This window comes from Apis dorsata, unplaced genomic scaffold (genome assembly GCF_000469605.1).
Source record: "Apis dorsata unplaced genomic scaffold, Apis dorsata 1.3 scaffold_117, whole genome shotgun sequence".
NCBI lineage: Eukaryota > Metazoa > Arthropoda > Insecta > Hymenoptera > Apidae > Apis > Apis dorsata.
In genome coordinates this window covers 599,335-616,400 of record NW_006263411.1, presented here as the reverse complement: position 1 = coordinate 616,400, position 17,066 = coordinate 599,335, and the positions used below count along the sequence as shown (strand labels likewise).

At 27.5% G+C, this 17,066-nt stretch overlaps 1 protein-coding gene across 1 annotated transcript; it reads left to right on the top strand.

Annotated features, from left to right (window-relative positions):
- Positions 1–13,614: 13,614 nt before the first annotated feature.
- Positions 13,615–16,757, top strand: LOC102679578 (chymotrypsin-2-like). Its single transcript, XM_006612649.2, has 7 exons — positions 13,615–13,665; positions 14,290–14,358; positions 14,510–14,604; positions 15,458–15,599; positions 15,686–15,799; positions 15,987–16,139; positions 16,592–16,757. Exons 1-7 carry the CDS (start codon positions 13,615–13,617, stop codon positions 16,733–16,735), a joined length of 768 nt encoding a protein of 255 aa, XP_006612712.2. The 3' UTR covers positions 16,736–16,757.
- Positions 16,758–17,066: the final 309 nt, after the last annotated feature.

Sequence of the window (17,066 nt, the reverse complement as noted above, 5' to 3'; positions counted from 1 at the left end):
AAAAAAAAAACTTTTAAAAAAGTTAGAAACTCATAGTTTCAAAAATTTCTATTTCTCCAATGGAAATAGAATTCTTTTTAAACATAGAAAAAAATTGAAAATTCATCGTTTAAAAAAGATAGAAATTTCTATTTTCCGAGGATAGAAAAGTTTAGAAATAGGATTCTCCGTTTTATTCGAAAACTATCAATGGGAAAGCACTGTGGCCGATTGGAATCATAGACAAACTGGACTGGTTGATTGTATTTCGTTGGAAAATCGAAATACGACTCAGCCTAGTGATGCAACATAGTCATCCAACCGAAAATCATTGTTCGAAGACATTGGAGCAAATATTCGTCTACGATTGATCGATTCTCAGATTATCGAATTTCAAAGACAATTCGTACGAATGGAATTCATCTGGCAAAATTTATTTCGATATATAACATTAGTAAAAAGAAGAAATTGATTTATTCCTTTATATATTTCTTCTTTCAACGTTTTAAATATAAAAGGAAAAAATAGAAATTTTGATAAGTTCATTTTTATCGTCATATGAAAAAAAATACTAAAGATATATTAAAGATAAAAAAAACAAGTTGCAAGATACTATATATTTTTATGATACAGGAAAAATCACAACACAAGATCAACTTTAAAACTACTCTTCTACAAATATTGGAAAATCTGAATTGTAAAATCTTTCTCTTGTGATCTTTATGTAAGTAATATTAATCATAAACTATTTCTATGGATAATAAATCTAAATTAAAAAGAAATTCAATAATTAATTAATTAAATTATTTAAGCTAAAAGTTTCACTGCTGGAAAGTAACAATATAATATTTAAATATTTCGAGTAATCTGAATTTAAATCAAAGGAATACCATCTAAAGAGCTCCTTCGAAAGTTCATCCACATCTGTGTATGGTGAATATTGAATAGTTAATCATCTTACGAGTTGCATAATGAAAATTGGAGAAAAATGTTGAACGATTTCCCCCCTTTGGGAATATTAATTTTCCCAAGAAAGAGGTTATTCTTAATCTTCTCGAAGAAATCCTTTTTTATTTTAATTCGTACAAACTGGAACTACATTCCCTTAAAAAAATAACTTTATTTTTCTTCTTGAAAAAAATTTCTCCCCTTATTCTCTATTACCAGAAACCCGATAAATCCAACTTACTTGAATACACGAAACAGGAGGAAAAACAATAATATCTGGAACTTTATCTCGTAAACGAGATGAGTTACGTCTTCGATATAATAATTAAGAAACTTCTGTGATAAAATGGCGAGTCTGAGAGCCATTTGTTTGCCAAGAAAAAAAGAAAAAGGAAAAAGGAGAGGAAGGGAGGATGCAACAGGCAACTGATCGCGCTTCCCTTCACCAAAAATTTTCCCCTCTTTAAATTCAAACAAATTCATTCTTCTCAAACCTATCTCGAAATTAATCTCGAATCGATTTCTCAACCTTTGTCCTCCTTGGATTCCTTCTTTACGATTTCTCCACGAACTGATCGTGATTCGATCGACACGTTAACGCAGAAATTCTTTCTTCTTCAACAGAAAATTATATTACCCTCAAGGAATATTTTAACCCCCGTGTTTATTCTGGCAACTGGAGGGTACCTAAGTGTCGTGGGAGGCGATAACTTTCAATTTACAGTCGGGTTTAACGCGTCTCGCCGTGTTCCGGAGAAAAAGAAGCGTTTTAGCAAGACTTTGCGAAAGGATTACATCACGATATTTAAGGGGCAAGGAGTATTCGTGGTGAATTTCTATGCTACTTTCCTCAATCCTTGAGGCCTTCGCGAATGGGATATCCAGCTAGCTGATTCTCTCGACATATTTTTCATTAAACGCATCATGTTAGGAGAAAATTGAACTGTTTCAGTCGATTAAATCAATTCAAAGCACTCCACTTTCATAAAATTAACAAGAAATACACGTGTTTATCACGAGATTCGTAAGTTTTTTAATATCTGATGGATTTATATATACATAAAGTTCCAAAGAATTTCAAAGTCGTAATGGTTCTTGTGTATAAATATATTTTCTCCCTTTTTGTCTCAATTTTTCCAAAACTCGAAACTCTCCATTAGGAATATTGGTCAGAATTTTTCTTATAACGAAAGCAACATTTTTTTAAAATTTTCTATAATAAATTAATATATCTTTTTCAAAATCAATTTTCTTAACAACAAAATAAACCCTAGCTTTATCATTTTCTTTTTTTTACTTTCAGTTTTGGAGAATATACAGTAATATATATATACGTAATATACACGGAAGATAGTGAAAAGAATCGTAGAAATTTAGCATATCAAAGTTTTCTCATTATTGGGAAAGTGGAACGGTTATAAAACTTATCAGAGTTAAGAGACTCTCATCTTCGTTCAAGGATTTTCAGTATTTATGACAAACAAGAAGCTCGAGGAAAAAAAAATCTTTGTACCGTCGTCTAGAAGAGAGTTTAGAAGTTTTGTTGGACTTATGCCAACATTCAGGGACGATGCACTTTCCAGCATCTGTTCCAGCATCGATCGATGTTGGTCATCCCATCAGGTGTACCCTTCAACGTAATGCTAATGATCTAATACTCGCCTAACTGTTTCGTTCAACTTCCATTCCCCCTTTACCTATAATTATATTCTAAATATTAGACGATACTCTTCGTCAACGCATTGCCACACGAATTCAAACTCCTAAGCTTTGAAATATTATTGTAAATTGAATCGAATCCTCTCGAACGAAAGTTTATTAAATAGATAAAAAAAAATCTATAAGTAATGGAAAAAATACGAGAATGCTTTGATAATCATATTTAACAATTGTGTTTACAGATTAAAATCTTGGTGTTTCGCATTTCTATTTAATTGTGACTCATTCCCTTTTACTAAAAAAAGAAAAACGAGAATCCATATCCGATTTATACGCATACTTTCACCTCTTGGGGATCAATTCTTGATGACTCTTGATGCCCCCTTGTTCCAAAACGTCCACGCCTTTAAATATCCATCTAACTTTACAAAAAGCCCGAAGCTACTTTCTGGACTTATGAAAGCTTTGTATCCGATGTATCCGAAAGTGGCGAAAGATGTTTTGTATCTCGTACTTGCCGCGCATCGCTTAAACTTCCGGGCAAGAATTTTACGGAGGGGAGGCGGGAAGGCGGAGGGGAGAAAGGGGAAGGGAGGAGGGAAAAGTTTTAAACTTTTTATTTTCGATTAATTCGAGCGAATAGAAGCTATTCATAATTCATTGCAGTGAGAACGATTGGTGTTGGGAAGAAACACGTATCCCTACTTTTTGTTTTCATTGATCATCTAATCTATCTATCATGAAGATATTATTATTTTATTTGACACTTGAGAATGATTATTACAAGTAAGTTCAATCAATGCACGAGTGATATTTATTTCGTGTTAAAATTAATTGAAGTAATTAACTGGTAGTTAATGTTAATTAAAGTTATTGAATTTTATATATATTTTGAAATAATAAAATAATTAAATCCAATTCCTCCATTTCTTATTAATCATATATCGTGTAATAGAAATAGAAATAGAATCATAATAGAAATCTCTATTAAATTTTTTTTTTCAGAGGATCTAGTCAATTCTAGTGGAGAGTTCAATGAAAAATTAAAGTTGACGAGTGAATCTTGTTCGAGTTCTATATATTGGAGCAACGTTCTCGCCAAATGATTCGCGAAAAGGGGTAGAAAAAGGGGTAGAAAACGTGAGGAACAATTCATTGGTTGGCTTGCACCATAAGAGAAACGGATGGCCACGCCATTATCAGCGCGTATGAGGTTTTCAAAGTATCTGGATCATGGCCAATTCTACCGCAAATGCTCTTCCCGAACTATCCTTTGCAATTTGTCATCCTATCACTCGAATCCAATCCAATCCATTACACTCGCGTATTACAGAAATTGCCTTACCTATCTTTGACCCTTTCAATTTTAACATTTTTCTGCCTTCCTGGTTCGTCGTGTTATTCTTAAAAATTTCAATTTCTTTTTTTATCTTTATAGAAAATTCAGAAATTAAATTTGAAGTAATGAATAATTGATAGCACGACAAATTTTATAGAAAGGAATTATTTATTTAATTAAAAACAGAGAAAAGGAAGGTGGAGAAAAATAAAAATTAACTATAGAGGATTTAAAAAAAAAAATTCGAATGGAAAATGAAAAATTTCCTTTAAAAGAGGAATCGAGAGAAATCGCTTTTAGAAATCTCGATAAACTGAAAAATATATTTCTCGTGATTTTTGCAGGTAGTGCGAAGCATTTATGAAACTTCCAACCTCTCTGCTCTTGTCAGAATACAGCTACATAAACTTGGAGGAAGTTGAAAGTTGTGGAATATATTTCCCTGATTTCTTTCTGACAACTTTAACAAAAGTAACATCCGTTTCGAAATTGCCTTCTCATAACTATTTACAACATAGGAAATGAAGTTAATCGTAAATTTACGCTGGATTACATTGCATTGTATTTATAACGTGAGCAAATATTTCTCAATTTGAAATTTCAGATGGCTAGAAATGAGGATGAGACGGAAAACTTTGTTTGGAGCGGATAGATTTATTTCTAAAAGATACTCAAATTTTTTATAAAGTTACCATAAGTTGATTCGTTAAAGAAACATCATTTTTATTTCAAAAAGATGTTAATTGATTCTTGCATGGATTATAGAAAGAAGAAAACAAATAGGTAATTTATGGAAGAATATATTTTTTAATGGTTATTAATCAAAAATTTGTGACAATTGACAATTTGAGTAATTAAATTCAATAATTAAAAATCAAAAAGAAATATAATATATATATACCTTGATATTTATCAAAATTCTCTAAATTATATATAAAATAAAATTTAAAACTTTATTTGTATTATCAATAAATTTATCAAAGAACGATATTTATTCATTTTGAATATATATAATAAACATCCGAGAAAAAAATGGAAATCTGTCATATTTAAAAAAAATATAATATAGAAATTCTTTTCAATTTGTAGAGAATAAAATGCAAATCTATATTTATTTACAAATATAACAACAAGTTATATTAATATAACATAAATATACCTACATATTTTTAATTTTAATTTAATTTTTAGAAAATGTAATTTAATTTAAAATACGACACGATTACCTACTTCAATTGTATCAGAAATAAAGAAGAATTTATAAGGCATAATGTAAAGGGTAATTAGGATCAAAGAAACCGCACAAAGAGCAGAGGAATTGATACAAGCAATTCTGAATACGTCGGAACCGATGCAAGTAACCACTAATATATATTGACGTTCATGTATTCCACAAAGTGCAGAGAAACCGATACGAACAACGCAGGGATTTACTATTATTAATGTAAATTGAACGGGAATCCATTGAACGCGATATTCGAATTCTCCTCGATGTAACAAAAGCATAAAAATTTCTATGATTTAATGTGTAAGACAGAAATATATTTGAAATTTATAAAACTACTTTAATAATTAATTTAATTACACGCAAGAAACGAAGATTCAAGAAATTTTCCATAGAAATAATTTCAACAACTTTGGATTTTCCGTTTTTAAAATTATTGAGATAAATACCTTTTTTTTATCTTTTGAAATAAAAACATACTATAGAGATTAAATTTTCCTATTTTATCGAATATTTTGTAAATTATGGTATATAAAAAAAATTTATCGAAATATTTTCCTCTCTTATAGATTACAACAACTAGAATCATAAAAAAACTCTAAGAAACACTGTTGGGATAAATCTGTTGGGATATCTAGTAACTTATCTAGTAAAACTGGTTCAGAATTTGTACGAAATCGATACATTTTGATATCGTCCATATACCAATACTTCGATTGGTTTGGTAGCATCTGTATCGAATTGAGAAAGTTGATTTCATATCATCCCTATCGAAACGAAATCGGTTTTGTATCGAGTCCATCCAATGAAATTAGTTTTGGTAACATCTCTATGTGAAGAATCTCTATCTCCATCTTCTGGAATATTATTTGTTACCAGTTTCTTGAATCTCATCATTTCTATCGAGTATAAATATTTCGATACCGTATCTTAGATTACTCCATCTGGACGATCTTCCATTTGATATCGTTGAAAGAAATCTATAATACGAGTCTTCAAACAGTTGAAAATTTTTATTTTACTACATGACTAATTACTGGTGACTAAATACTAAGTAATATATATATATATATATTTACAGATATTGATGTTCCTTAAAAAAAATTCGTACATATATAAATAATAAATAATAGAATAAATAAATTTATCACAAGGCATTGTACGTACGATATATCTTCTTTCAAAGCGATAAATTAAACGATTACTGTTAAATTTCGTGATCATTAACATTTTATCTGCAAGTTTAATAGTTGCAGCCAGAGGGATAAAATACTGTGTTGGTTCAACTATGTATAAAAATAATATATCATTGTACGTGAAACTGGAACAATTTTCTATGACACGAGAAATATTCTGTTTCGTATTATTTAACTTTTGCACGATTTATGTTATATTTGTTACATTTGTTAAATAAATGAAATGAGCATAATAAGAAATAATATAGTGTTATGAAATAAAATGATGAAAGAAAATGAAGAAAAAGTAGTTGATATATTTGAAGATTTTTTAAATTTTTATTACAATTAATTACTTGAGAAAAAATATACTTTGAATTCTTTCCTATGTGCATTTAATATAATGGTGGATTATAATAAAAAAAATCATTTACCACGAGAATAACTTTTCATAGAATTACTAATCCTCGAATCTCTCATCTTCGTTTATCTTAACTTAATTATCTTTTATTTTTTTATTTACGAAATTACGAAGTTTCGAAAGCAAATTCGCCTCACGCGATTGTAAAATTATCGCATTATTCTTATCTAATTGTTTTTAAATTACAAATAATCTAATAAATTATAAATAATCTTTTCGATTCCATTTCGATTGGATTTCATTCGAACTCGCAATCGGTCGATAGTAATTTGTATATCATAGAGGATCGGATTCGGGCGGGCATCATCAATCGTCCTTTGATTCTGCTCTTATTTATACGAGTGAAATTCATTGTTACAGAGAATAATCCGCAAACTGCTTTGCACAATCGGTTAACCACTTTCGAATATACATCTGTGACAGCTCTTTTGACAAAGGCTCGATACACCCTCCCTTCGTCTGCGTGTTTGTTCTCCCATGTACTGGAAGATTGAATCCGTAATGACATTGCCACTTCGGATTTGTTTCGTTTGGTTTCTGCGCGAACCATCGAAACGTGAAAAAATAAAGATTCCCATTGAAAATTGATATTAATTACTTAATGTGTTTAAATACACGTGGGAAAAGTATCAAGAGTTGTGGACTGCAACGATAACGTAAAATAATGATTGTCGAGTATTTTTAGAACAGGCCATTGTAAATTTGGATCAAATGATAAGTATAATAATCAAATGAAAGTATGACAGCTGTTTTGGTAATTGACGAAAGTAAATTTCATTTAGAGAGAGCTGCATCAAAGAGATGAGGGCAAATGTTATTTACCTGCATCCAAGAAACTTTCGTAAACGAGCCAAGATATAACTGAAGTTTCCTTCCATATGTATGTATATCCATATATGGTAATACTGGTAGTTTGAATAACGAGGCTATTCAAACATTTCTTCCAATTAGAATAATACAATAAACATTTTGTTCACAATTTCAAATAATCGTTAGAAGTAATGGTTTTTTTTTTGAATAATTTTTTGGCATTTATTAAATACTTTTTGATAAAATGTTACATACAATTCTTTAATTTTGATGATTGCATACGAAGCAATTTTCTTTTTTTAAGCGAAATATCATTTTTAAAAATCAACGCTCAAATCAATTTTTGGGATGTTGCGAGATGAAGCAAAATTACGAAATATTCAGAATTCGATGCTTCATCTTTGTTCATTCAAAACAAATGAAAAGATATTGTTTCGTTCATTTTATCTTTTTAAAAAAATTTTGCCTCGACAAAAACCTATTATATTCTACATATAACTCCAGTTTTTAAAATTAATATCCAAATAGTTCGAGCTATTATTGGATATAAGTTGAAAACTTGTTTTTAACACAAAGAAAAATAAATTTAAAAATTTCTATCCTACAAAGTGGATTATTCAGCTTTACGATGGAACTCCACAGTTTTGGTAAATAAGAAGAAATAGTGGCTTTATACCATCTCGCATAACCATAGAGAGATATAACTAGTTTCAACGAAACATACATTGTTAAACAACGTTTGCAAACGTTGTTTGATCAACGTGCGTTTATATTTCTTTCTCCACTCCGAATCTGAATAATCAATGATGCCATCCGAGTCATAATAGATGTTTGGCCTCGAGAATAACGAGGATGTCGTAAGAATGTAAAGGGGGATGCTGGAATCCGATGCTGGAGTTCAACGCACCCCTAAATTCCATCGATTAAATTAATTCTATTTATCGCCACCTATATAATCGTAACTATTCATCAGTTATTACAAATGATTTTAAAACGATTTCTGGGATTAAAGGATATTCGATAATTCGAATTATCGTTGTGAGAGATGGTTCGTGCAATTATAATTTGAAATTAATGAAAAATAAATGTTGGAAGAAAGTCCAGAGGGAAAAACATGAATATTTTAAAGATGCAGAATATTATATTATCTTCAAAAATGCGATGGAATCTTTTTTATTTTTTTTTATTTTTCATGGATCCTCTCTGTTATGCATAAAAAGAAAATTAGAGTGAAAAAAATATGAGAACCCCTTTTTTCGTTCTAAAAATGAACTAATAATGCATATCTCATTTAAATAATATTAATTTTGTATTTAAAGCTCATTACATTGAATTTAATATCAAATATTTATAGATACAATGAAATTATCTCGTCCTGAAATCATTAATTTTGAAATATTAATTTTGTTCAATTTATGCAACGAATGATAATTTAACAATGTAACTTTATTTTCCCTATTTATAGAAATAAACAGATAATTCTTGATTTCTTTTTCAGTTAAGTTTAAACTTAAATTTTTTTATTCCCTAATCAAAATCTAAATTGTGATATAATTGTTTTATATCTATCTATTTTATATTTCAGTTATATTCCAAAATAAAAATTTTATCAAAAAATTTATTTGAAATCAAAAGATAAGTGATCGAAAGTTTTAGATATCAACGTGAATTTTTTTAATCCTCTACACAAAAGACTTAAAAGAAATCGATTCTCGTGAAAAGAATCATCATCAAATACGCAACGATTAATTAATCTGGAAATCAAGCTTTAACATCCAATACTAACATTTTGTTTCCAATTTAATATTTACATTATTCATGTAAAAATTTAAATTTTAAAAATAGTATTTGTCAGGTGTCTCAGCTTCGTGTTCGTGACATTCGCAAGAAGAACAGAGAGGATCCTGCGTCCAATGTGAATTATTGATCCGTAAAGAACGTAAGACATATATCTACGTTAAATGACTATAAATCGTGACCTCGACGTTAATAACGTAAGAAGATTACTTTCGTGAACTTTATATGTTTTATATATATATATATATATAACCATTGAAAGAGTTGAGTGATATTGGATGATATTCGTGTAAATCATCATCGCTTAATTTATCCGATTTGATAACGATCGAAATCGTTATCAGAGAAAGAAATGTAATATCTGTCTGATAATGTTCGAGTTCAATGGATCATACATCGATTTTTTAATATAATTTTCGATATACAGAATTTCTTTTGCTCGATATTTATTATACTCAAAAATTGATTTGGAAAAAAATGACACGTGTAGATGATTGAATACTTTCTTTAATCAGAATATTTAATGTATTGTGTTCAAGAAAACATGTAAAGAAAAATTGTACGATCAAGGATAAAATAGTACATCATTTGGAAACGGAAATAACATCAATTCATTCGAAATAACAGGAATTTCAAATACTGAATTATTATTTTCTGATTTTAAATCTGACGAAAGAAAAAAATAACTTCAAGTAAAAATCGTTATATATTTTATCTTATAAACAGTAAAAGAAGAAAAGTAGATAATAACGTTGTTTCTATGTAGAAGAACTATTCTATTCTCTTCTAGAATCATAATACTAAATCAATAATGGCATTATTTGAAATAATATTTCAAATTAGCTGAAAAATAATGATGTTAAATAAACAAGATTATATAATATTTCGAATAATAAAATAACATTTTATTCACATGAAAACAATCGCATTATTTCCCACAAAGATACAAAGATCACTTTCACGATCTTGTCATCTCGCCCGTCAAAAATTTATCTGCATATCCGTTTCTTAAATTACGAAGGTAAACGAACGCTTAACGCGATCAATCTAAATGCAATTATGTCCCCCACTGACGCCAGATTTAGAAAGGATAATGCCACCGGTTGAAAAAGGATAGCAGGTGAGGTGGTGCTGTAAGGATCAATACGCCATCCTCTCTCCAGAGAGAGAGAGGTTCACGTGTTGCTCCCGTTTCCGGTGCCACCTGGCGAACTAAAAAGGATCGATGTGCATTTCCTGCGACCACTGGTAATTACCAATCTACACGGCCATTATGAGATGAATAATAAGAGGAATTTATGAACCATTATATCATTCCACTTCACGTCAAGTTCAAGCATCTTATCTGATATTATTCATTTTTCAAAATACTTCAAATTAGAAATACCTTTATACATCTTTTTTTCATATTTATACTTCATAGATTAATAAATCTAAAAAAATTACTTATCTTAAGGAATATACAAAAAAAGTATATATCTTATCTAATATTTCTTCATTCTAGTATTGTAGTATATTTTATAATATTCCAAATTTCATAGATCTTTTCTTTTTTTTTTCAGTGATATTAGAAAACGTGAATAACCAATAGGAATTTCATAATGATATGTATAGAAATTACTTATTACCAAGAAGAACAAAACGATGAAACTTCTTAGATCCTTCAAAATTCTACGTATAATATTATAATTAAAAAAGAGATAAGTTTTACGAAAAAATAATGCTTTCATTTCTACAATAAAGATCTTCTTTTATCTATAAAGCCAAAGACTCGTTACAAGACGTTTAAGAAGAGTAATTTATTCGGCCAACTGTCGATTAAGAAAATTAGATTAGACGTTCCTTTCGTTAAAACGATGGCGGTGTTATACACGACAAGGAGGAAATTTAGCGGTGCTTACTTTTAAGAAACCACGTCTCCTTAAAATGAGACTTTTCGTCCCGGTTTTTTCATCCGAAATCCAACCCTTCCGGCCAAGGGAAAGAAAACTGCACTCTCGAATAATTCACACGAACACCCCGCCTCAAGAGTCCTCGTTTTCCTCGGATAACCTTTGAATCGTTCATTCCGTCTGCGCTTTTGTAGAAATCGATATTTTAAGAGCGGATACTTCGAATAATTCAGAGAGCAGAGTGAAAAAGAGATGGAGGAAAAGTAGAGAGGACGATTCGAATATAGAAAAGGAATGATAAAGAGTGATGTAATTAGAGATTTTAATAAGGCATTGGACATGGAAGAAAAGGGAAAATATATAAGTCCTGAAATACTTGAAATAATTATATTTTTCTTTTCCCGTGTATCATTGTGATGTCTTGACACAGGAAATTCATGGAGCTCGAATAAGAAAATTGGATAAATAAAAAGGATCATAACTTTTGGGATAGATAATATTTGTTGGATCGAAAAGGAGTCGAAAAATGAATATTTTCAATGTTATATAAGATGTTTCTGTATTGGAAAATTTTTCGTATTAGAAAAAATTTCGAATGAAAATCATAAATCAATCATCGAAAGCAAAAATCATAACGACAATAATAATCCTAGCATAAATACATTAATAAAGATATAATTTTATTTCAGAAATAAGATTATAAATCTTAATGATAGATAAGATTATTAAGAGAATTACTCACGATATATTATATCGATCATTCTCATTATAAGTTTTAATTATAAATTGCAAAATATCCATAAGATAAATAGTACATATATAGATAGTATGATCGTATATTGATCGTATATAATCTTTATTTTTATTAAAATAAAGATTATATGTTTAAAAGATCAGGAAAAAACAGTACGTATTTATGTGTTTTTCATGCAGAATTTCTATTTGTACACGTGGAAATTATCTCTTTTAAATCTTTGTGTTTGAAAAGGAGTTAAAAATGATGTTTACCGATAAATAATATAAATATGAATAATATAATATGTGATGATATTATAGAAATTAAATTTTGTTGTAAAATATTTGAGATTTGTTTAAATATCACTAACATTTCTGTATGGAATCGTTTCATACTTTTCCACTGATATTTAGGAATTTTATTTAAACGTATATTATTTAAAATCTAATTTCTATTTAAGTTTCTATTCTTTTTTTAATTTTAAACTTTAAGAACTTTTGTAAATATCCGAATGTTATTATTTTCAATTAATAAGATAAATATTCAATTCAAATTTAAATTAAATTTTTAGATAATAATGACTCTAATATGTTACATGCAAAATTCTTTTTTTTTTTGCATGTACCTAATATATATTTTTAATATCTTATAATATATACATCTAAAAATGTATTATATAAGATATTATATAAAATATAGATAGTACAAAAAATTAGAAAAAAAAAAAAAATTTCTAAAAAGCATAAAAACAAGCATTAAATTTTAATAATATTTTTATATTAGGATGCCGAGACAATCATGATAATACAAATCTATATTGCAATATTAATTTAAGCAATATTGTTTTATACATAGCTTTATATATTATAAAATAAATTAATTCCTTATTAAAATATATCAATTAAACACGATATAGTAATTACTATTTCAAAAAATTGTCTTTCATCGTCGATATTTATTTATCAAAATCGTCGATAAATACTTATCAAAATTCCCAAAGATTAATTTAAGAAAAGTCCAAAGTACGTTATTTGAAATCACATATTCTTCTCTGTGTATATAGCACAAATCATGCAAATGTATATTATTTAATTTATTTAATTATTGAATATTAAATTTCATTCCCCGATATCTATTCGAAAAATATTATTGAATGCAAATAATAAATTATTTTATGTTAATATAACTATCATTTAATTGCTAACTAATTAACTAAAAATTTCTTTTAACCAGGGATGAGAAATTATAACAAATCATAATAAATTTGAGTGATTCAACATTAATCATCAGCTCCCTTTACTTTAAAAAACAAATAGCTTCACAAACAAATGAAATTATTAATTATAATTCGTATAATAATCGCGTATAATAAAAAATAAGAAATTAATAATAATCGTGATATTGCAAATAATTCCTATTAATCTTGATTGAAACAAACATGAAATGAATCTGTGAATGTTATCAACAAATATCTATATTATTTGAAAATAATTAATTACGCAATATTGATATTTAACAGAAATGTGTTATCTAATCTTAACTTAAAATAAATGTTATATATTGTATTGAACGAGACTATAAATCTATCTTCCCTGATATTTCGATTCAGTTGGTTAATGTACAAGAATCAAACATGATCGGAAAAATTTTGATTATTTGTACATTAATTACATTAATTAACGGTAAGAATTTTAAAAAAAAAAAGAAAGGTTAAAAAGAAAGATTAATGATAAGATTTAATCGTATAATATCGATCAATTTTTTTATTATTCTTCTGTCAATTCGTTATTAATTATCGATTTTTTTTTTCATTTTTCGTTGTTAGAGATCAATTAGTTATTAAAAATTGATAAAATTCGATTTAAATATAAAAAATTATACTAAAATTCTTAAACATTCCAAATCTCATACAAAATCTAGTATTAGCAGTCTATATATATATATATACATCCTGCATAATTAGATTTGTGTTAATGATTTAAATTAAATTATTGATTTTTAAATTGAATTGAATTATGATTAAAATTTATTTCTTATTTTTTTCATAATAAAACAACAAAGTTTTATATTATTTCATTTTATTTTATTTCTGTAATTTACTTAATTAACATTAAACTTTGTCAAGAGTCGTAATGAAGTGGAAACAATACGAAATTTTCCAAAATCGAAAATTGAAGAGTACTTTTTGTACATATTCGCGCGATTTATTAAGCCAATAAGCAGAGCAATCAAGTGACGAATAATGTTTCATTCTCAATTACTAGAAATTATTGTGTGCTATTATTATTTGTATAACAGCTTTTTTTTTTTAGCTTGGAATTATAATCCAAAAATTATAAATGGGGAGGATGCCAAAGAAGGAGAGATACCCTATCAAGTAAGTTATTTCATAATAGATATTACAAAAAAAGAAAAGTAAACTTGAAATCAAGAAGAGAAAGATTGCAAATGATATTTGTCAAAAAAAGAAAAGCACGAATCTATCATCTATCTTCTTGAATTACTAGAATAATTTTTTTCATTTTTAGGTATCACTTCAGAAGAAATTTAGCTCTTTCCATTTTTGCGGTGGATCTATTCTTAATGAAAATTATGTAATTACGGCTGCTCATTGCATACAGGAGTAAGTCAATAAAAGATATTTTCTTCAAAACTATTTTCTAGAAATCGATATATCACACCTTATTCTAAAAAAACAATTTTTTATTTATTTATTTATCCTCAAAATGTAGAGAAATTTAACTTGACGTGTAACAATTCATTATTAATGATTTTATTAAAAAACATGTACAATTTATGGATTATGAATTTATGATTGATATTATATATTAAAGTTCTGAAAATTGAAAATACAGAAATATTTTAAAATTTCTGAACGATAGTGTGATTTCACAAAAACGAAGTTAAAAATAAGTATATACTGATCAATACTTTTTTATACTTCGTCCAATAATAGATAATGAATCAATCATATAGCATATCTGTCACAACGATATAAATCAAATATACTTTCTAAATAATTGATCTAGAAAAAACTATAATTGCTTACACTTTTTATTGATAAAATTCGTCAACTTTCAACTTGGAAAGTTCAATGTATTGTTGTTAAGTATTCTTATTTATATTAACGATTTAAACAATTCAAAATTCAATTTTCCCTGAAAGCCTAATTTTTTTACAATATTTTATTTACAATTACCTAATTTATTTACAATTTTTTTATAAATTTAAGGTATGCACTTTTCTTTTGATTATCATTTTTCATTGTTTGCTCCAGATGATCATTTTTATCAAAAGATGCAAGGAGATTTTTTTATAAATTATCAAGTTTGCAATTATCAAAATTATCAGAATCTCATAAAGAATTGAGAAAATAGAAAAAAATCAACACTATTTTAATATTTTAGTATTTTAATTTCTTTCTCATTTTTTTTTCCTTTTATTTATTTATTTTTTTTTTTTATATATATATATAGTAAATCTGCAGAAGATATCAAGGTCATATCTGGCACGATCAATTTAGCCATTCCAAGATACGAGAATGATGTCCATAAAATCTTTATTCACGAAAAATATAATTCTTCGGATTCGTGGAAGAACGACATAGCATTGCTCAAGGTACTTAAATACAGATTTTTTTCAAGTTAATGATTAATAATTGACACCACGAGACAAATTCTATTATTATGCTTTATTTGTTACAGGTTAAGACACCATTTGTGCAATCGAAGTTAATTTCCTTCGTCCCTCTTCCATCACCAAACGATACCATTAAGACAAATGATTTGGCAATTGTTTCTGGCTGGGGCAGACTCAGTGTAAATAAAATTTATTTATTAAAATTATTTTATAACGAAATTATAAAATATCATTGTTTCATTTCAATTCTATTTTTATTTTTATAATTGAAATGTAACAATATAAATGTAATATTGAACTTTTGTAATATTATACATAATATTACAGGATATTTTTGAATTTTTTGTATGAATTGTGTAATTGCAGCAAGGAGGACCATCAACTATTTACTTGCAACGAGCAGACATCCTGATTGCAAATCAAGAATATTGTGAATTAATGTATAATAAAGTGAATTACAATATTTACAACACTCAAATTTGTGCATACAATCCAACTAGTGAAAAAGGATCATGTAATGTAAGTTATATTTAATATAATTTTAATAATTTTACTTTCTAATGCTTTTTGAGGCTTTTTACTCTAATTAATTCATTTTAACTATTTCATTGTTATAATTCTAATCATGAAAAGAGAGAGAGAGAGAGAGAGAGAGAGAAGAAGAAAGAGATAATTACTTTTTTTTATTAAGTTTTCATAAAGTGAATTTTCAATGTTTAGATTGCAATTCTATTCAATCCTTTATTATTAATCTGTCTTAACAATTTTATGTTATTTAATTCATTTCTTTTACTTGTTATAATTTCTTTTTATTTATTTATCATTATTATTGAAATATATATAAAATAAATGGAATTAAAAATAAAATGCTTTTCTCCAATTTGAAAAGTTTTGCAATATCACTAGAATAAAATATCATAGAATCACTAGAATTTTACAAAAATTGAATTTATATTTTTCTTTTTATGTAGGGTGATTCTGGTGGCCCCTTAGTCGTCGATGGAAAACTCATTGGTCTCGTTTCATGGGCAATGGGCTGTGCCCTCACTGATTATCCAACTGTCTATACCCGTGTTGTATCATATCTTGATTGGATAAAAGCAAATGCTGTATAAATTTTATAGTTAACTTATAAAATTAACATGATTATTAATTTTGCACTCCAGACCTGTTTCGGTCGGTCGAACTAGCAATTCCAGACCCGCGCGTTAGATACGTTCGGTGGCCTCATAAGATTATCATAAGATAATTACTCATAAGATAAAATTACACCTCATAAGATTATATGTAAAGAGCTTAGAAACCTATTTATGAAGCGATATTCTAAAAAAATCAAAGATAAATAAATATTGTCGCCGTTCAAATTGCCGCAACAATCCCAGTACCGAAGATCACTGGAGTTATGGCATTAACTCAAGTGATACCGTTGGAGAGCAAAGGGTTAAT

Excerpts from the sequence above, each read along its gene's own strand:
- LOC102679578 (XM_006612649.2), top strand. The coding sequence starts at position 13,615 with ATGATCGGAAAAATTTTGATTATTTGTACATTAATTACATTAATTAAC. Across the intron at positions 14,605-15,457 it reads GCTGCTCATTGCATACAGGA|TAAATCTGCAGAAGATATCA; the intron begins GTAAGTCAATAA and ends ATATATATATAG. Across the intron at positions 16,140-16,591 it reads GTGAAAAAGGATCATGTAAT|GGTGATTCTGGTGGCCCCTT; the intron begins GTAAGTTATATT and ends CTTTTTATGTAG.